The sequence below is a fragment of the Coturnix japonica genome, chromosome 28 (genome assembly GCF_001577835.2).
Source record: "Coturnix japonica isolate 7356 chromosome 28, Coturnix japonica 2.1, whole genome shotgun sequence".
Classification (NCBI taxonomy): domain Eukaryota; kingdom Metazoa; phylum Chordata; class Aves; order Galliformes; family Phasianidae; genus Coturnix; species Coturnix japonica.
The window spans coordinates 604873-625222 of record NC_029543.1 but is presented as its reverse complement, the minus strand read 5'-3'; the positions used below and the strand labels follow the sequence as shown (position 1 = coordinate 625222).

The following is a 20350-nucleotide window of genomic DNA, read 5'->3' as shown; positions in this document are numbered from 1 at the left end:
TGGGGCCTGACCGTCGCGGCGCTCTCGCGCTCGGCTCGCCAATAGGACGCGCAACGGTGGCCCGCCCCCACGTGCTCGGCTCGAGAGGTTGGATCCTATTGGAGGAGAGAGGAGGACGCAGGAGATTGTCAATCAGCAGGTTGAGCATTGGGGGGGGGCGTCAAGATTAACCCCTGCGTGCCGGGAGTGCAGAGAGATGACGATGGGAGTGATCTGCGACTAGGGTATGGGAGGTTTATGGGAATAGGGGGGTGTGGGGATATGGGGGCTATGGGGTTATGCGGGCGAGGATATAGGGGGTATGGGGTTAGGGCGTATGGGGTGAATATGGGCGGTTATGGGGGCTAATGGTGGGATATGGGGTTATGGGGTAATGGGGGATATAGGGGTGGGGGGATAATGAGGTGATATGGGGTGATGGGTGTGATATGTTGTGAGGCGTGATGGGGAGATATGGGGTGATATGAGTTGAATAGGACTATGCGGGGGTTTATGGGGACTATGGGCTATGGGGTTATGGGGGGGGCTGAGATATGGGCAGCTGCACGGACCCCCCCCCACCCCACTCCTCCCATTCCGGCCCCTTTCTCCAGTGTCCCCCCCCATATTTGGCCCGAAAACGCATGGATAAGTATACCGGAGGCACGCAAGTTGATATGAATGGAATCTCCCGACCAATTGCACCCCCCCCCCACCCAATGGTGGGACCCCACCCCTGCAGTGGGGTTTCCATCATTGGGGGGTTGTGGGGGGGCTTTTAGTGAGGGTCCGTGGGGAGAAATGGGTTTGAATGGGAAGAAAAGCTGTGAGGGTCCGGGGGGGGGCAGTGATACACACAGCAGTGCAGGCTGCTCAGCCCTGGTGGAGTTCAGGCCTCTGTATCCCTGCCTATGGGGGGGGTTTATCGCTGCCTATGGGGGGCTGTATCGCTGTCTTTGACCCCAGGGCTGCGGTTGGGGCGGTGGCACAGAGCCGGGATGGCGCATCCCCGTCCTGCAGGAGGGTTTTCCCTTCCCTTCCTCCTCCCCCCCCCCCCCCTTTGCTTTTCTCCCCCTGCGATCAAAGCTCTCTTTGTGGCACCGGGAACGTTTCAGAACCGGGAACGTTTCAGCGTTTCCACAGCACTGAGGGGGGGGGGGGGCACGAAAATGGCCGCCCCCGGGGATCCCCGGAGCTCTGCACCCCCCGGGTGGGGACACGGGGCGGGCGGGGGTCGGAGCTCAGGGGTTGGGGTTGGGGGGGGTTTTGCTGGGGGGGCAGCGGCTGCAGCGCGGTTCAGCCGGGCCCCTACCGCCCTCTGCCGCCCGCAGCGCTGCGGGGATTGCGGGGATTCATCCTCCGGGCGAAGAATTGAGCCCTAAATGTGAACGAATTCTCCCCCTTTTTCCAGGACGTGCTGCCCCCCAGCAGAACACAGGGGTCGGTACCAGCACTGGGGGCTGCTTGGGGGGGTCCCTGTGTAACACAGCCACCTCCGGGGGGTGTCAATTGGGGTCAATGGATTGGGGTCAGTTTCCCCTTTTCCACGCGATCCCCCCCAGCACTGAAAGGTGCAGCCCCCACCTGCGGCCATCGGCCCCTCCCCGAGCGGGGACCACCTCGTGCTGCCGCTGCTCATCTGCTGGCAGCGCCCGGTGGCTGCGGGCCAAGGAAGAGGATGTTTGGAGGATGAGTAACATCCTTCCTGGCAGAGCTGCTGCCCGCTGCTGGAACAGCGCTGGGGGCACCGGGAAGAGCAGCCCCGGTACCACGAGAGACCGGGAAGGATTCCAAGAGCTGGAGGAGACCCGGAGCTCAGAGCGGGGCAAACGGACCCAGATGGACCCGCTGGCACCGGAACCGGGGGGCGGAGGAGCCGCAGGTGCCAGCGGGAGGGGGGGGGGATGCAGCGTGGCAGCGGGAGGCGCAGGTTGGGGGAGGCAGAGCCGGGATCGGTGCTGCCAGAAACGGCTGCGTTTGGAATGGAGATGTGTTGGCTGAGCGCTCCGAGCTGCCGCTGGGAACAGGATGGATCTCAGAGCAGGTCCCTGGCACAGCTCGCAGGAAAACGCTGCTCGGCTTCAGCCTGGGGCACGGTCTGCCCCAGCACCGCATCCCTACGGCCTGAGTCACCAATGCAGAAGGTTTGGATGCCCCGGCCAAGAGGCAGCGCAGTGCCCGGGGCTACGGCTCGCCCTTCCCAGAGCCTGAATGCCGAGCGGGTACCCAGAGCTCTGACAGCACCGGGCTCAGTGCAATTGCAAACCTGGAGCAGGGAAAATGAGGCCTGGAAGCTGCTTGAGGCCCTTACCCCATCCACCGCCCCATCCTCCCCAGCACCTGGATGGTGTCTCTGATTCTGAGGTCTGGTGCATTGACCCCATTGGCATCCACACTCCTTCCTTAGGCTGTGGGGGGCTGCCTACAGCCCCAGCCCCTCACCACATCCAGACATGGCTGTGGAGCTCCATCCCACCGCAGGGTACCGGGGCTTTGGCTGTGTGCAGGGATGCACTGAGCTCCCCGTGCTTCAGCCCAGCCCTGCCCTGCACACGGAGCCGCACAGTGCTGCATTGTGGCCCAGCTGGTTTTTCCAGAGATGCATCCAAGGGGCGAAATCAGATCTCAAGGGAAGGGAGCAGGCACGTTCCTGGCTGTGCAGAGCAATCCAGGCAGTGCCAGGAGCTGGGTCTGAACACCACGGTCCTTGGATAGCGCTGCCCTCCGAGCTCCCACCCTGCAGCTGATCACAGACCCACAGCCAAGTGCCAGTGCTGGGCTGTGCTGCGTTTCCCCGACTCCTTTGCTTGCAAACTGCAGCCAAGATGCCCTGCCCTGTGGCCCCAGCAGCTCCACTGCATTGTTCTGTACTATCAGATAAGGAAGGAGCAGCACACGGGGCAGGGACAGGAGAAGGGATGTGGCTGAGGGACCGGGAGGAAAGTTCTCAGATCGGATTGAAGACGAGCAGCAGGGAGGGAGTTCCCTCCATGCAGGAGGTGGTTTTGGTCAGGGCTTGTCTAGACTGGAGCAACCCACACTGTAAGAGCACCAACAGCACGTGCAGTGTCTGCTGTGCCCAGGCAGGAGGGACCCCAGTGTGCAAAGGAAAACCCTCCTGCTCCAGGACCCCATCTGCCAGCCCTGGGTACAGCACAAAGCCCCAGTGTGCCCAGGCACAGAGCCTGCCCAGCCTTCCCAAGAGCTCTGCAAGACACAGCGGGACAGCCATGGAGGTGGGACGTGGCCTTCCCTGCCCCACATCAGACGCAGCTGTGAGCCCCATCCAAGCAGAGCAGCCCCATGCTGGAGCTGGGGGCCATTGCCCATCCCCACCGCTCCCCTTTTTCAGTGGGAGGACTGCGGGCAGCTCCACGCCTCCCCCAGCTCTGGCACCCGGAGGAGCAGAAGGAGCTGCAGGCACTCAGCGTCACTTTTTCCACGCGGTTCCAGCCATTTTCCCTTCCCCCTCATGGAGACACTGTGAAGCGCAGCAGCTCCTCTCGGCTCAAGGCAGCGCTGGGGCTGGAGCTGCTGGGCCACAGGTCCGGAGGGGGACCACCCCCATCTTGGAGCACAAGACCCCAGTGTTACCCCCACCGTTCCTTGCTCAGCACCCCAGGGCTCAGCCCCTGCTCCCCTAGAACTATGGGCTCTTCCTTTAGCTCCGTCCCCTCCAGAGCCGCAGCCCTGAGTTCTTCAGCCCCAAGGTCAGGAGCATCCACGGAGCCATAGAGCAGGCGCGAGGCAGACATTCCTTCTGGATGATCTCATTTAAAAAACACATTTTTACAAAAACACATCATCACACAAACGCATGGCGCTTCGCTCCGGGCCGCAGCTCACCCAAACCAGAGGCGGCTGCAGCTCAGAACCAGGACGGATGCGGCCCATTTCCCACCTTCCCCCAGCGATAAGAGCCCCATGTGCAGCTCCACGTCCCTTTCCCCACCCCCACCCCCTTTACCACAGATTTTCCCCCTGCCCCAATCCACCCCATAGAGGACACGCCGGAGCTGCAGCACCCCAAGGGTTGGAGCAGCCCCTGCTGCACCGAACGGCTGCTAAAGTTCACCAGGGAACAGAGCTCCGGGCTGCTCCAACCCCTTCCAAAACATGGAGTGCTCGCCCAGCAGGCTGCCCTGCCTGTGTCGTGCTGTGAGGGTTTGTGCTCCGAAGGCGGTAGTGTTTGATAGGGATAAGGGTATGCAGCGCTGGAATAGGCCTCAGGGTGCAGGGATAGGCCTCGGGATAGGCCTCGGGTAGGCCTTAAGGTGCAGGGATAGGCCTTGAGATAGGCCTCAGGGTAGGCCTCAGCGTGGCGGGATAGGCCTCGGAGCACTGGGGTAGGCCTCACAGTGCTGGTGTAGGCCCAAGGCCTCCCCCTGCCCTGCTCCCAGGCCCCGCAGACCCCAGCCCAGCCCCAAGGCCTCCCCCTGCCCCATAGACCCCAAAGCCGTGACACTGCTGGGAGCAGGGAAGGGAGGTGCTGCGGCGCAGTGCGATGGAGCCCTTTGGTGGGCACCAGGCCCCGTGTTCCCCCCCCACCCCTCCACTCCCACAGTCCAGGCCCCGTGTGCGGCTCACGGGGCGCCCGCGTAGCTGTAGTGATTGCGGTCGCTGTCGCTCAGGGTTAGCGGCAGGCTGGGTTTGCGCTCCGGGTCCTTCTCGTCGCACTGCCGGGGTGGACGGTGCTTGAAGAAGTCGGACACGTAGCGAACCTGAGGGGACAGACGGGAGGTGGGAGTCAGAGCTGGTCCCACAGCTCCTCCATTGTGCACCAGGGTTGGGTTGCGGGCATCCACGAGGGGACACTCACGATGAGGATGGCGATGAGCGCGCCCTGGAGCAGCCCGGCCAGCACATCGCTCCAGTGGTGCTTGTAGTCAGACACCCGCGTGTAGCCCACGTAGATGGCGAAGGCGAGGAGGAAGAACTGGATGGTGGGACGCAGCAGCCGGGCCCACTTCCCCACCAGCCTGGCTTGCACATACAGCTACAGAGAGGACAGAGGTGTCACCGAGCACAGCACAGCGGCCCCATGGTGGGGACAGAACGCCAGCGCTCCGCACAGCACAGCACTCACCGCCAGGAACATCATGCAGTACATCCCAAAGGAGGAGTGCCCGGAGTAGAAGGACAACCTGCAGGCAAAGGGATGGGTCAGAACACGGCAGGGGGCTGCCAACCCCTGACCGCTCCTCTGGGGCTGCCCCCAGGGCTCACCTGGACTCGGTGACGTTCCTGCTCTCCCCTCGGCAGACGTTCTCCAGCTGCACATAGATGGAGCAGTTCACCTTGGACCAGTCGGGGTTGCAAACCGCCAAGAAGTTGGGCCGGAGGCGGCCGATCATGTACTTGGCCAGGTCAGTGAGGGACTGGCTGATGGCCCCCCCGAAAAGAAAGGTCCCCACCACCTTGTAGAGGGCAGCCAGGTAGTTGTTGTACTCCGACTTGGAGTAGAGGCGCTCTGTGTAGACCAGGTATGCCTCCCCCGAGGAGATCTGCAGGGAGCAAAGGCTGAGGGGTGAGGGTCCCAGCTCCCCAGGCCTCCCTGGGGCCAAACCCCAGCCCTGAAGGGACCCAGTCTCGCAGGTTGTGGGTCCCAGCCCCAGACATGGGCTCTGCAGGGAGCCCAGAAAGTTTCCTTACAATGAGAACGGTGCAGGTGATGGTGACCCCAGCCATGAGGCCATGGGTGATGGTGTCTGCCTTGTAGGGGTAGCGGATGGAGTCATCGTTGCAGTAGAAGCCTCGTTTGTATGGGGAGTTCACCAGCGTCAGGATGACAAAGGGCAGAGATGCTGCAAAGGAGTGAGACGGAGAGGACTGGGGCACCTTCCCAAGGGCTTCATGCAGCACCCACTCTGCACGGTCCCCCTGTCCCTGCTTCCCATTGCACCCAGGGCAATGCAATGGCCGCAGGGCTGATAAAGCATTATCAGGACTCACAGCAGAGCTGAGACAGCCGCTCTTGGGCACCCGGGGAGCATCCACTGTTCCCCAGCCCATAACCCAGCCTGGACACCTCCCCTCCCCTGCTCCCCAGTAGCTCTGATCCTGGGACCAGTTGAATCAGTCCATCCCACCCCGTGCGCATCAGCCCCGACCAGGAGCACCTTCCAGCTCCTCCACAATGCGACCACCCCACACCAAACATCAGAAGGAGCTCCGGGGGGGGGGGCAGGATCTGACATAGGCTGGTGCAGCCACTCCAGCTCCTGGGGGACCCTCACTGGGGTGACCACGGGCATCTCCAAGCATCTCCCTGCAGGGTGAGGCCGGGCGCAGCGCAGGGCAGGGGATGCTCTCCACGCTCCCTACGGTCCACCTTAAGCCCGTGCTCCTTTCCCCGTTCCGCCTTCAGGAAGGCGATTTCCGCCTCCCCATTGTTCCACCGTCTCCAGGGTAAAAAACAAAACACACCTTTTGTCCCCCCGGCTCTCACCCTCCCACCCGGAGCCCCTTCCCCAGGGGATTGGGGGGGGGGTCCCGCTCCGCGCTCTCAGCCCATCAAAAGTGCACGAAAGAAAAGAGCAAGAAATCACTGCAAAGCACCACCCCGCAGCCTGCGGGCCTCCAAAGGCGGCTCCGCGAACAGGAGGCAAAGCAGCCAAAAAGGAAAAACAAAAAAGAGCTGCGAGAAGGGCCAGGAACGCGGCAGGAACAAGCCGTGACGGCTCCCAGGCTGCGGGAGGAGCCCCGCACGCACGGACGCCTCCGTACAGACTCGAAGCCCTTCGTTTGCAGCTCAAATTAAACGCCCTTTTTCCTTCTCCTTTTCCTTTTGTTGTTTATTTTTTTCTCCCCTCCCTGGGTAATTCCAGCCTCCAAAAAAGCTCCCCCTAAAAATAAAGAGGAAAAAGGGCACCGGACACAAAACCAGGAACCTGCCTCTCCCTCCACCGGTCGAAAGCTCAGGAGGTTGAGGCTGAAATTACGAGCAGGGCCTTTATTTTTAGGCCATCCGTCTTAATTAGGTGCTTGAGAGCGGCACTTTTAGAAACGAGCGTCTGGGCGGAGGCTGCCCCGGGGGTGGGGGGGGCGGGGGGGTACAGCGCACGGGGCCACGACGGCCACCCATCCCATCCCCATCCCCATCCCCATCCCCATCCCCATCCCCGTGCCCAGGTCCGGTTGCCCTCGGTCGTGGGGGTCCCCGTCGGGGGGCTCCGCACGGACCGAGCGGCCTCACCGGATCGTATCGCTCCGTCCGGGGGGCAAAGGCCGAACGTTTCCCCGTCGGGGCACCGCGGTCGTACAGGTGCTCCTCGAGGTTCCGATCCCGCTGCGGCCGGAGGGCACGGCCGGACCCGGCCCGCGGGGACCCCATCCGCTCCCCCCCACCCCTCCCCGCCCCATTGAGGGGGGAGCGGCCCCGCAGCCCCCAGCGGGTTCTCACCGACCACCACGCAGAGCACGTCGAGCACCACGAAGACTTTCCTGCGTTCCATACCGGCACCGGTTCGGTAGCGGCCCAAAGGACCGACCCTACGGCTCACATGGCCCGGAACAACGCGGGCCCGAACGGGAGCAAAAGTCCGGGCGGACGGGACGGGGCGGCACCGGGGCGGGACGGGGGGCGGGACGGCGGGGCCGGGGGCAGGTAGGGGGCGGGGTTCCCCCCTCCGAGCACCGGCTGTGGGGTCCGGAGCGCTCCGGGGACACCGGCAGCGTTAATGCTGCTCCGGAGCGACGGAACCCCGCAGGGAGTGCGGTGTTACCCCGCGTGGGGGTCCGGAATGAGAGAGAAGGAAAACCCCGACAGCCGGGGCTGCGTTTCCAATCGTGATAATAAACGAGAGCAGAAAGATAAAGAACAAAACAGAACAAAGAGTGGAACCGTGCAGCCGCAGATGGGCCGTGCGGGACCGTCGGGCTCATTGGGGCGCGGCAGAGCCCCGCATCGGAGCTGGGACTCAAACGAGTCGCGGTGTTTCCCCGTCGGAGCAGAGCAGCTGCGGGTTCGGGCTGTGCCGAACCGCCGGCACCACGATGGGAGCAAAGGTCGGAGCTGCTGCCCGCGGTGACGCCGTGGAGCTGTTTGTTCCGGGCCTGGCGCTCGGTTCGGAACGGAAGGAGGCGTAAATGACACAGAAAGTCCCCGCTGGTGGCTGAGCGCATCGAGAGCGGCCTGGGGAGAACCTGGAGGCTGCGGGTGGAAGCAGCAGAGTTGGAAACCTTGGGCTGCTCCGGGGCTGCAGGAGAGGAGCAGAACTGCTGCCCGGCTCCCTCTGCTCCCAGCCCCTTCCCCTTCCTTCCCCCTTCTCTTTCCCTTCCCCTTCCCTTCCATGTCCTTTACCCTTTTCCTACCCCTTTCCCTTCCCCTTCTCCTTCCCTTTCCCCTTTCCTCTCCACTTCCTTTTCCCCTTCTTCTTCTCCTTCTCTTTTTCCTTCCCCTCCCTTTCTCTTTTTCCTTTCCTCCCTCCTTCCTTTCCCTTCCCCTTCTCTTCCCTCTTCCCTTTCTCCTCCCCCTTTTCCTTCCCCTTCTCTTTCTCTCCTTCCTCTCCCTTCCTTTTTCCCCTCCCTTCTTCCTCCCCCCCTTCCATCCCCTCTGCTTTCCCCCAATTCAAGATTTGTCCCAGACACACCAAGTGCACAAATAATTATATGTAAAGCGAGTTCATGGCAGTGCTGGGGGCTGAGGTTTGACCACGGGGGCCCAGAATTGGGTCAGTTCGGGGCCCAGCAGCGCTGCGCTGCCCCAATTACCGCACCCGGCTCCGTGCTGGCGCGGGGCAGAGCAGCGCCCCGATAAGAGGCCGCTCCCCGCCCGGCACTGCCGGACTTTGCCCCGCGCTGTGGGAGTCACGGGAACGGCCCAACCCCACGGACAGCACGGGATCGGCTGCGTTGGATGAGCCCTAAAGGACATTTCCATCACAACACACGCGCATCGCTGTCTGATGGCTGCGGCGGAGCAATTAAAAGCGGAGCGTTTAGCGCAGCCATGCGTCTCGCTGAGGGATTGCTCGCAAACACAGCGCAGCGCCCGGAAACCCCAAAACATCCCACTGAAATCCCCTATATCCCAGGCTGGGAAATGCACTGAGTGTCCATTCCCACCCCATGTGCTGGGTTGGGGCAGGAGATGAGGGCGGCGGGCCCGGGGTCCCTTCTAGTTGAGCACCCCTGGATGGGAAACGGGATCCCAAAGGGGCTCTGGGATCCCCATATCAGAGCAGCGCTCAGCTGTACGCCCTGAGATGTTCCTTCTTGTAGGAACAGCGAATATTCACCCTGGGGAGAGGAGGATAAGGCAGAATGGGGGCAGTTTTGGGGTACCCTACATAATGGGTGCTATGGACAGGAGAAGCTCGAGGTGCTCTCGGTGGTCCTGGGGTGGGGGGGAGCGCCCTGTAGGGTGAGTCCCTTGGAGCTCGAGAAGCTCTTACAGTTCTTCTCCTTTAGAAGGCCCTGAGATGTCTATGAAGGGCTCTTAGGGTCCTCCCCCATTAGGGGAGGAGCGCGGTGCTGTGGCAGCAGAGCAGGGTGTGGACCCCACATCCAATTGTCAGCAATTAGCATCAATTAGCGGCCATAAAAGGGCTGTGAGCTGGGGGCAGCTGGCTGTGTGACGGCGGGGCCATGGCGGCAGGGCAGCCCTATGGGCAGGTGAGGCTGTGGGTGGAAGGGCAAGTCTGTATCACCCTACACGGGGCAGCCCCTTCCCCTGTGCACTGCAGTGGGGTCAGGGTGTTGTGGGTTCTCCTTTTTTCGGGGTATCCTACAGGAGGGGAGAGCTGCTTCCTTAGCAGGAAGGTGGAGGGGGAGGTTGATCCTAAAGGGTCTTTTGGGCTGGAGCATCCCCCAGTCCTGTTGCTGGGTTCCTACAGCTGGTTTTGAGCCCCTTTTTGCAGTTTTTTGCTGTTGCGTTCTGCTTTGGGGTGATTGCATTGCAGATTTACTGCATCCCTGCTCAGCTGGGGGGATCCATCCCTGCAGGTCTGTGGGGATGCTGAGCACTGGGTTGGATACAGAGCTGCACTGGGGGACGCTTGGTTTGGTGGCTGTCTGTAGGGTGACCATTCTGTGCCCCTCCCCAGGGTGCCCGGGTCTGGATTCCTGACTGTGTCCATGTCTGGAGAGCAGCAGAAATAACCAAAGGATATGAGGAAGGAGATTCTGTCCTGCACCTCCGCCTGGAGGATGGCTCGGTGAGGTTGGGGCCGTGTGGGTGATGGGTTTGTTCCTGCATCCCAAACCAGCCTGTGTCCCTTGGGGGCTGTCTGGTCCCACTCAGTATTCACGTTATCCCCAACCCTACAGCCTCTCCTTTACTCCCTGGGCTCTCAGCTGCCTCCCCTCTGCAACCCTGAGTGCCTCTCAGGCAAGGATGACCTGGTGGCCCTGAGCCACCTTCACGAACCAGCAGTGCTGCATTCACTCCGCGTGCGCTTCCTGGAGGCCAATGCCATCTACACCTACTGCGGTGAGCCCACATCTCTTCACCCCTATTCAATTCAGTGCCTTCCTGCCCCTTCCCTGTGTGAGCCCCCAGCCCTTCCTGCAGGCATCGTCCTGGTGGCCATCAACCCCTACAAGATGCTGCCCATCTACGAGGAGGAGGTGATTTACGCCTACAGTGGCCAGGAGATGGGGGATATGGACCCCCACATCTTTGCCTTGGCGGAGGAGGCCTACAGGCAGATGGCGAGGTGAGAGATCCCACGGGGGGGACTTCAGGGTGGGTTTGTCCCCCCAGGTTGTGTCCCACCTGGTTGGGTTGTGGTGAGAAAGGGCTGAAGCCCCATTGGAACCATCTCAGTGCCTGAAGGGCTCACATTCTCTTCCAGGTTTGGTAGGAACCAGTCCCTCATCATCAGTGGTGAATCAGGAGCAGGGAAAACTGCCTCAGCCAAATATGCCATGAGATACTTCACCACCGTTGGGGGTGATCTGGGGGACTCCAGCATGGAGGAGAAGGTGTTGGCCTCCAGCCCCCTCATGGAGGTGTGTCCATCTGCCCCAAACCTCTTCCCATGGCTCTCAGCCCATGATAAAATGGATGGGGGGGGTTGACCTCCCTTAGAGCACCTGGAGATCTAAAGCCTCCCTCCTGCCAGGCCTTTGGGAATGCCAAGACGACCAGGAATGACAACAGCAGCCGCTTTGGGAAGTACATTGAGATTGGCTTCAGCCATGCCCGTGTGATGGGGGCCACCATCAAGACCTACCTGCTGGAGAAGTCCCGTGTCACCTTCCAGGTGGGGCTCTGGGTAGGGACGGGGCCAAGTGTTGACCATGGCTGCTTTGACATGCAGCCCCAGTGCTGCTCAGTTGAACTGGGAGGTGGGAACGTCCCCTTGTCCCCGCTCTGAGGGTGCTCAGTGCTTTTCTTCTTCCTCTGCAGGCAAAAGCAGAACGGAACTACCACATCTTCTACCAGCTCTGTGCCTCAGCCGCCCTGCCTGAGCTGCAGGGTCTGCATCTGCGTGAGTGCCCCGTGCCCCCCTGGGCATCCCCATGGCAATGCCAGCACTCTGCCTTCCCCCCCAACCCCTGGGGCTGCTGGCTGGGTGTGCTGCCCTATGGGAGCATCATCACCCACATATCTCCTCTTTAGGTGGGGCAGAGACCTTCCACTACACCCAGCAGGGCCAGTGCTGTGCAGGCACTGATGATGCATCTGACCTGGACAGCACACGACACGCCTTCTCCCTCCTGGGTACGGTCCTGGCTGAGCATGGGTTGGGGGAAAACAATGGGGTGGGTGTCCCCACTGTTGGTTGGGTGCCTCATTGCTGGCCAGAATGGAGCTACCACATCTTCTACCTGGCCTGCTGGGTACCTGCTGGCTGCTCCCTTCTCTCCTGCTTGTTCTGAGCAGGGTCTGAGCCCAGCCCTCACCCTGTGCCTGTAGGTGTCCCTGAAGCCGACCAGCTGGAGCTCTTTGCCGTCCTCACTGCCATCCTGCACCTGGGCAACGTCACCATCAGAGGGAGGGACCGCCATGGAGACGGCTGCTTTGTGGAGGTGGGTGGGAGCCCCACGTGTGTCCCCATGCACCCAGTGCTGCCGGTGACCTCTCTGTCCCCTCTCAGTCCAACAGTGAGGCCTTGGGGCTGTTCTGTGCGCTGCTGGGCATTGAGGAGGTGCAGGTGACACGTTGGCTCTGCCACCGCAAGTTGGTGACGGCGGGTGAGACCTACATGAAGCCGCTGAGCAGGCAGCAGGCGCTGGACTGCAGGGATGCTCTGGCCAAGCACATGTATGGGCAGGTCTTCAGGTGGATGACAAGCAGGGTCAACCGTGCCCTGCGCTCCCCAGAGGGCCAGCACACCTCCATCGGCATCCTGGACATCTATGGGTAAGGGCAGCTCTCCTTCTCTTTGTGTAGGAGGGTGAGGTTGGGCTGTCCCCATAGTGGGGTTGGGTCTGTGGCTGTGCCCTGCCTCAGCCAGCAATCTGCTGCCCACAGGTTTGAGATGTTTGACCTCAACAGCTTTGAGCAGTTCTGCATCAACTACGCCAACGAGAAGCTGCAGCAGCTCTTCAACCTGGTGGGTATCACCCAAATTAGCTGCTAGGAGACATCTCTCTGTATCCTGCTGTGCTGCTCCTACTGTCCTCCTGCCCTGGAATGTGGCTGCTCCCCCATACATGGGGCTGAGGATGGGGCTGGAGCTGGGCATGGAGCCCTCTGTTCTCCAGAAGCTCTAAGAGGAGAAGGGCTGTACAAACCTCTGCCCTCACCTTGGTCCTGCTCTGCTCTCCCATCCCTCCAGCACGTCTTCAAACTGGAGCAGGAGGAGTATATGGCTGAGGAGATCCCATGGGTCTTCATTGACTTCTATGACAACCAGCCATGCATTGAGCTCATCGAAGGCCGACTGGGCATTCTGGACCTGCTGAATGAGGAGTGCAAGGTGGGTTGTGGTGCTGGCAGCACTGCAGCCCTCCAGAACCACCCCCCATCTTCACCCTCTGCCCCCTCTGTCCTTCAGATGCCCCAGGGCAGTGATGGGAGCTGGGCACAGAAGCTGTACCAGACCCACCTCGGCAGCTCCCACTTCCAGAAGCCCAAGAGGCCGATGGATGCCTTCGTTGTGTGCCACTTTGCTGGCAAGGTAGGAGAGCCTCTCTGGTCCCATGGGCAGCTCTGGCTCTTAAGGGACTCTTTCCAAGAGCCCTGCAGCAAATTGGGCTGGGAGAGTCCCAGGATAACACTGTGTTGTTCCCTGCCAGGTGGAGTATCAGTGTGATGGGTTTGTGGAGAAGAACAGGGACACCATCCCCGAGGAGCTGGTGGGGCTGCTGAGAGCCAGCAAGGTGCGAGCACCCCAGGGCTGGAAGGGGGGGGTGATGTGGGAGGAATAAGCTGTGGGTGCCCCCCCCCCCATCCCCATGGGCTGCCACATTTTGGGCTGTGTGATGCTTTGGTCACCTCTGTACAGAGGGGCTGTGGGGATATGGGGGGGATCCTGTTGCCCTCAGGTTGGTAACGCTGTCACTTCTTCCCTCTGCATTGCATGGTCCTGGCAGAAGGTAAGGGACACCTCAGGGGGCACCTTGGGCTGTTCTCGTTGCAGGGTGCCTGTGGGTCCACTGGGTACTTTTGGGGTTCTTTTGGTTCTTGTACATCTGGGCTGTGAGTCTGAATGCTGGGCTGTGTGCTGGGCTGCTGGGGCTGTGTCCTGCAGCGATGTGGCTCTGGGTGCATGCAGTGATGTGGCTCTGGGTGCCCTGCTGGCCCTGCTAAGCTCTCATGGCCCCGCTCTGTGCAGTCTGTGCTGCTCACTGAGCTCTTCCTGGAGGATGGGGATGGCCCGGCATCCCGCAGGTCCAGTGGAACCAGGTCCAGCCGCCCCAGCCGCAGGTCAATGCCTGGTACCCAGAAGAGCAAGAAGTCCATCTCCAGCCAGGTATGGGGCAGGGCAGCCCTTGGGGTGGGGGGGAGGACCCTGCTGTGTGCTGGGGAGACTTTGAGAGTTTTCCTATTGTCCTCCACAGTTCAAATCCTCCCTGAAGCGTCTGATGGAGACTCTGGGCAGCACCACACCACACTATGTCCGCTGCATCAAACCCAATGACAGCAAGCTGCCCTTCGTGTGAGTGCTGTGGGGCTGTGCAGTCTGAGCTGCATTCCTTATGTCCCGCATGTGCAACCCCAGCTGGTGCCATATGAGATAACCCTTTCTTTTCTGCCCCAGCTTTGACTCCAGGAGAGCAGTGGAGCAGCTGAGAGCTTGCGGTGTGCTGGAGACCATCCGGATCAGTGCTGCTGGTTATCCCTCCAGGTACCCCCCCCTTCCCAGCACCATGGGGGTCCCGCTGGCTGCGACACCCCCTGATCCCCTCTATGCCCCACAGGTGGACGTACCAGGAGTTCTTTGAGAGGTACAGGGCTCTGCTGAGCAGGGAGGAGCTGGCGGGCAATGATGCAAAGCAGAGCTGCAGCCTTGCCTTGGAGAGACTGCTGCAGGTACGGGGGGCTGCAGTGGGGTCCCCCATGCTCATCACATAGAGGCATTGCTCTGAATCCCTCTTATTCCCTGCAGGACCCCAGCATGTACCGCTGTGGGAAGAGCAAGGTGTTCTTCCGTGCTGGCCAGGTGGCGTTCCTGGAGGAGCTGCGTTGCTGCCGGCTGCGTGCAGCCTGCACCCTGCTGCAGAGCAACCTGCGGGGCTGGCTGGCACGGCGACGCTTTGGGCGCATTCGTGCTGCAGCCGTGTGCCTGCAGCGGTACAGCCGGGGCATGTTGGCACGCAGGTGAGATGCAATGAACTGAACCCTGAGTTTGGGGGTTGGGGGCTGTAGGGTTCTGCCACCCTGTGCTCATCCCCTGCACCCTGCAGGTTCACTGCTGAGCTGCGGAGGAGCCGAGCTGCGGTGGTGCTGCAGAAGAACGTGAGGATGGTGTTGGCTCGGCGCTGCTACCTGCGTGTGCGCCGGGCTGCACTCACCATCCAGGCCTTCAGCAGGGGGATGTTTGCTCGACGCCTCTACCAGCAGGTAGGAGCACAGCAGGGCAGGGGGAGCTGGGAGTGGATGGAAGCAGTGCCCTCCTGCTTGGGGCATCATGACAGCCCAGCTCTGATCCCATCACCCCCTGTTGCGTTGTCCCTTGTTCTTGCTGGTGATGCTGCTGCCCCGTATCTCCCCACAGATGGTGCAGCACCAGAAAGCTGTGGTGCTGCAGGCTGCAGTGCGGGGCTGGTTGGTCCGCCAGCATTACACCCGTCTGCGCAGCGCCGTGCTCTACCTGCAGTGCTGCTACCGCCGGGTGCGGGCACGACGCGAGCTGCAGCGGCTGCGGGCTGAAGCGCGCTCAGTGGAGCACTACAAGCAACTGCACAAGGGCATGGAGATCAAAGTGATGCAGCTGCAGCGCAGGCTGGATGAGCAGGTGGGGGCTGCAGCTTTCCCTCTTCTTCTTGGATTCAGGGTGCAGCGCTCAACCTGTCCCTATGGAGAGCTCTCAGGTTGGAGTTCTGCATGGGGGGATAGTGGAGGAAATGGGATGCCCTGTTGCTGTGGATGGGTTCCCTTTGGGGTGAGGTGTCCATGTGGCCCAACTCTTGGTACTCTCTGCCCCCAGGCCCAGGAGAAGCAGCGACTGGCAGAGCAGCTCTCAGCATTGAATGCTGCTCACGCTGAGGAGGTGCAGCAGCTGCGGGAGGAGATGCGTTGGCTGCGGGAGGATGCAGCACATGATGCTCAGGTGCAGCGGCTGCAGGAGCGGCTGGCAGAGCTGGAGCGGCACAGTGCTGAGAGCCGCCTGGAACGCGAGGTGGAGGAGCTCCGGCAGGTCTGAGTGGGGCTGGGGGTGGTGGCTCTGTGCCCTGTTTGCACTGTGACAGTGGAGCTCTGTGCCACGGGGTGACCCCTGGGCTGCATCCATCCCTCTGGGCTCCATCTGTCCCTCTGCTCCCTCTGCAGCGCCTGGCAGAAGTGGAAGCTGTGAAGCTGCACCTGGGCAAGGAGAGGGATGCTCTGATTCAGCGCACCTTGGAGCAGTCGCAGGATCTGGAAGGTAGGAGGGTCCCCATGGCCACATCCTGCACATGACTCTGTGCACCCTCCCTGTGTTCCTACATGTTTATCTCCCCACAGAGCAGCACCAACGTGCAGCACGGGAGAGCCAGGGGCTGCAGCAGGAGCTGGAGGAGGAGCGGGCGCGTTACCAGAGCCTGGTGCAGGAATATGCCCGGCTGGAGCAGGGCTATGAGAACCTGCGGGATGAGGTGGCCTTCCATAGGGTGAGCGGCTGTGGGGGGGCTCAGCCCCTTTGGGCTGCTGTGTCCTTGTCCCCACCCCCCCTGAGCCCCATCCTTGTACCCCCACTAGGGATGGGGTGTGGGATAGTGGCTGTTTGGGGTGTGGGGAGTAACTTTGTCCCTCCTCTCCCATCAGCAAAGCACCCTCAGACGTTCTCCTTCATCCGAGAGCTTCCTGGGCTCTGAGAGCAGCTACGTGTCCTCCATGTCCACCGCCCCTTCTCGGGATGGCTCTGACCTACAGGCTGAGGTTAGTGCTGATGGTGGAGGTGACAAATGGGAAGCGTCCTTTCCCATGGGGTCCCGTGGTCCCAGTGGGGCAATGCAGGACTGTCAGCCCCCCCTCCAACCTCCCTCCCATTTCCAGGGCATGGAGGAGCGCTGGCAGCCACCACCTGAGGTCCCTCAGCCTCCCCACCCCATGGGGGACCCCGTGCTTAACAGCACCGTGGGGCAGGACCCCTTTGAGAAGGCGTATCTGCTGCTGCTGGGGCAGCTCAATGCTGTCACTGAGGAGCTGGCCCGCACCCGGGAGGAGCTGAGGAGGAGCAAAGCATCCGCTGAGCACGAGGAGAAGAAACCCTTGGATTTCCTCAAGCGGAGGGTGAGTCCCTGCCCCATATCTGTGGGGATGGAGCTGTGCTGCTGGGGCTGCCCTCACCCTGCTCTCCTCTTGGCAGAACATCGCAGAGATGCTGGGGCTGGGCAGGAGCCCTGAGAAAGCAGCGGGGGAAGACTTGAAGCAGGCGTACGATGCAGTGCAGGTGGCCAACAAGTGAGTGTGGACCCATGGATGCATTGGGAAAGGTTGGTTTGAGGGGACAGACCTTACCCTGAAGGACAGAGGTTGATGTCTTGGAGTCATAGAGTAGGTTGGGTTGGAGGGGACCCGAAGGACCATCTGGTCCAAGTGCAGTGCCTCAGTTTCCCCACCCCTGCAGGCTGTTGGTGAGCCAGCTGCAGGAGGAGAAGCAGCACCACGAGGAGGAGGTGGAGGGGCTGCACCTCGACATCCGCTCACTCAAGCAGCTGAGCCAGCAGCAGGCAGCCCTGATCCAGGACCTGCAGCGGCACCAGGGCCAGGAGGGGCTGCAGCACCATGTTGTGCGCCTCAAGGAGGAGAACTGGGTAAGGGGGGGGGGGGTTGGAAGGGTTGGACAACAGGATAAGGCTGGGTACCCCCATCTTGTCCTATAGCAATCTGTGGCATCCCACTTGGGAGCAATGCATGGGACCTTTGCATCCCCTGACCTTGTGAGGTGGGTGTGTGAGCCTTATGAGGGCTGTTGTTGCACAGGAGCTGTCCCAGAAGCTGGAGAAACAGGAGAGGACCACGCTGAAGCTGCAGAAGCAGCTGAGAGCTTACACAAAGCAGATCCAGGAGTTTACAGGCAAGTATCATGCATGGGGGGGGGGGATACACAGGGATGGGGGGCGCCAGCCTGCTTTGGTGCTGGTGCATCACAAACCAAGACCTGCTGTGAGTCCCATGGCCCGTGATGTGATCTGTGCTCCCCTCCAGCAATGAAGAAAGAGGCCACCACGTCGGGGCAGGAGCCAGCAGCATCCCCTGTGGTCCCATCCCCATCAGGGCCGCCCCAGGCCATGCTGGCATGGAGGCTGGAGGATGAAGGGCGCATCATCAAGGCCATCATTACAGGTGGGCTTTGGGTAACATCCCATTGACCCAACAGTGCCCTCTTTCCTAAGGGGTGGATCCTGTCCCTCCCTTCCCTTCCTCCTCCCTTCTTTGCCCAGCTCTGCTCTCCATCACTGCCTGGCCCCACATCTCTGTGCCCTGCCCCACAGATTATCGCCCGCAGAGCAGCCCTGGGGCAATGCCAGACCTTCCAGCCTACGTCCTCTTCCTCTGCATCCGGCATGCAGACCACTGCCATGATGAGCCACGGGCCCACTCACTGCTGGATGCAGCCATCAATGCCATCAAGAGGGTCATGAAGGTGCTGGGGGGGCAGGGAAATTGCTGGGTGGGATGGGGGTGGCATAGGGGGCTGCAGCCTGGACCCCAGGCCTCTGTAGGATGGGGCTGGGGGTGTCATGGGGCTGTTGCTGGAGCCTCTCTGACCCATTCTCTGCTCTTTCTGCCCACCCCACAGAAGCACAGTGATGACTTTGGTGTGGTTGCACTCTGGCTTGCAAATACCTGCCGGCTCCTGAACTGCCTGCGCCAGTACGGCCGGGACGAGGTAGGGTGCAGGGGAAGGGGGCTGCCACCCCCATCTTCCCAGGATGACCTTGGGGGCTCTGGGCTTTGTCTATGGGTTGGGGCTGCCCCCAGTGCTGCACAGGCACCTGCTGGGCTGATCATGCCCCTTGTTGCTTTGGGGTTGGGTGACCATGGGAGCCATCACCCTGACCTGGCTGTACCTGCAGAGCTGCCAGCAGGGGAACACAGCACAACAGAATGAGCATCGCCTGCGTAACCTGGACCCACAGGGGCTCTGCCACAGCCTGGGAGCTCTGGCAGTGCAGCTGTACCAGCAGCTCGTCCGCACGGCTGAGAAGCGCCTCAAGCCCATGATTGGTATGGGGGGAGCTCATTGGTGTGGGGCTGGGGGCTCAGGGGGTGCCCTGGTGGTGGGGGAGCAGTGCTGAGGGTTGGCTTGGGTCGGGTTCCCCATGATGGGGGGCTTGGGGTTGGATTGGATTCATCTTAAGGAGGATGTGGGGTGGGTTGGGTTGGGTTGGACTCCTCTTACATGGGCTGTGGGTTGGGGTTCTCCACAGTCCCCCTAAGCCAACACAGAGGAGAGCTGTGAGTTGGGTTTGGTTTCCCATGGCTGGGAGCTCTGGGTTGGGTTCTTCATGGGGGGGGCTTTAGGTTTAGGTCTTGGAGTGTCCCAGCTCCAAGGAGTGCAGCCCCCCCATCAACTCCTCCATCTCCACCTGGAGATGAAGCCAACGAGCCCCTGCTCTGATGGTTCCTTTTCCCCCCTCCAGTTGCTGCGATGCTGGAGAGTGAGACCATCCAGGGCCTGTCCTCCTCCTGCCCTCCCACCCTCCGCCGCTCTTTGACCACCCCAGCCCACACCCTGCCCGAGCTCCTGCAGCAGCTGGGCTCCTTCCAGCAGACCCTGGAGCTCTATGGGCTGTCCCCAGCCGTGTGCCATCAGCTGCTGCGCCAGCTCCTCTTCCTCACCAGCGGCACCACCCTCAACTACCTGCTCCTAAGGAAGGACGCGTGCTCCTGGAGCCGTGGCATCCAGCTCAGGTTGGTCCCATGTGCTGTGTATATGGGAGGGGGGGTGTTAATGAATGGGGGCTGCCTCCTGCTGACCCCCCCTTTGTCCCACAGGTACAATGTCAGCCAGGTGGAGCAGTGGCTGCGGGCGCAGGGGCTGCAGCAGAGCGGTGCCAGGGAGATGCTGGAGCCGCTGGTTCAGGCTGCACAGCTGCTGCAGGTGAAGAAGGCGACGGAGGAGGATGCAGCAGCCATCTGCAGCCTGTGCACCGTGCTGACCCCACAGCAGGTAAGGGCTGGTTGGATGCAGTGACCTGGGAGCCCTGAACACCAGTGCTGGGGCAGAGATAATCCCCCCATCCTCCCCTCCATCACCTGCTGTCTATCCAGGTGGTGAAGATCCTCCGGGCCTACACCCCCACTGCTGGGCTGGAGGAGAGAGTCAGCCCTGCCCTCATCAGCAGCGTGGAGGTAGGGAAGGGGGCTCTGCTGCTTGGGGAGGGGTCTGGGCTGTGCTGGGGGCGCTTTGGTCCTGACTGAGGGCTGCATCCCTGCAGAAGCGGCTGCAGGAGCAGCAGGAGAAGGGTCCTGGTCAGCTCCTGGTGGACACCAGCCACGTGTTCCCTGTGCACCTGCCCTTCATCCCCTCCCCGCTGCACCTGGACCAGCTCTGCATCCCCGACAGCCTGGACCTGTCCTTCCTCATGCGCCTCTGAGCCTGCGGGGGGACCTGGCAGGGCTGGGGTGCAGCTCCGAATGTTGTTTATTGGAACCCTCAGGTACTGCCCCTATGATGAATGAATGAATGATGATGATCTTCACCCCTTTCTTTTTAATGCCTTGATGGTTAATAAAAGTCTTTGCAGATAAACTGGCTGCCTCAGGCTGGTTGTTTGGGGGGTGGTTGTGGGTGACGTCCTTGTGGGGTTGGGTTTTCCTTGGCCATCT

The 20350-nt window shown here is 61.6% G+C and overlaps 2 protein-coding genes across 3 annotated transcripts; one reads left to right on the top strand and one right to left on the bottom strand.

Moving 5' to 3' along the window:
* Positions 1-3733: 3733 nt before the first annotated feature.
* Positions 3734-7555, bottom strand: PLPP2 (phospholipid phosphatase 2). The gene is made up of 6 exons (XM_015886659.1): positions 7382-7555; positions 5632-5783; positions 5206-5483; positions 5066-5123; positions 4799-4975; positions 3734-4700 (listed from the first exon to the last, which is right to left on the bottom strand). The coding sequence occupies exons 1-6, from the start codon at positions 7431-7433 to the stop codon at positions 4563-4565; spliced, it is 855 nt and encodes a 284-aa protein (XP_015742145.1). The 5' UTR covers positions 7434-7555; the 3' UTR covers positions 3734-4562.
* Positions 7556-9360: 1805 nt separating this feature from the next.
* LOC107325605 (unconventional myosin-Vb-like) lies at positions 9361-20296 on the top strand. Of its 2 annotated transcripts, XM_015886657.2 has the most exons (38): positions 9362-9594; positions 10026-10136; positions 10249-10411; positions 10493-10637; positions 10776-10932; positions 11046-11186; positions 11333-11414; positions 11546-11647; positions 11843-11955; positions 12024-12289; positions 12401-12482; positions 12708-12848; positions 12927-13049; positions 13168-13251; positions 13465-13467; positions 13707-13844; positions 13933-14030; positions 14133-14219; positions 14293-14404; positions 14481-14692; positions 14779-14935; positions 15090-15329; positions 15522-15731; positions 15863-15956; positions 16037-16182; positions 16337-16450; positions 16568-16804; positions 16881-16975; positions 17142-17328; positions 17498-17591; positions 17723-17860; positions 18010-18161; positions 18318-18407; positions 18595-18745; positions 19162-19432; positions 19517-19691; positions 19793-19873; positions 19960-20296. In XM_015886657.2, exons 1-38 carry the CDS (start codon positions 9568-9570, stop codon positions 20116-20118), a joined length of 5178 nt encoding a protein of 1725 aa, XP_015742143.1. In that variant the 5' UTR covers positions 9362-9567; the 3' UTR covers positions 20119-20296. The 2 variants fall into 2 exon arrangements, with proteins under 2 accessions (XP_015742144.1, XP_015742143.1); XM_015886658.2 differs by lacking the exon at positions 13465-13467 and having other exon boundaries at positions 9361-9594.
* Positions 20297-20350: the final 54 nt, after the last annotated feature.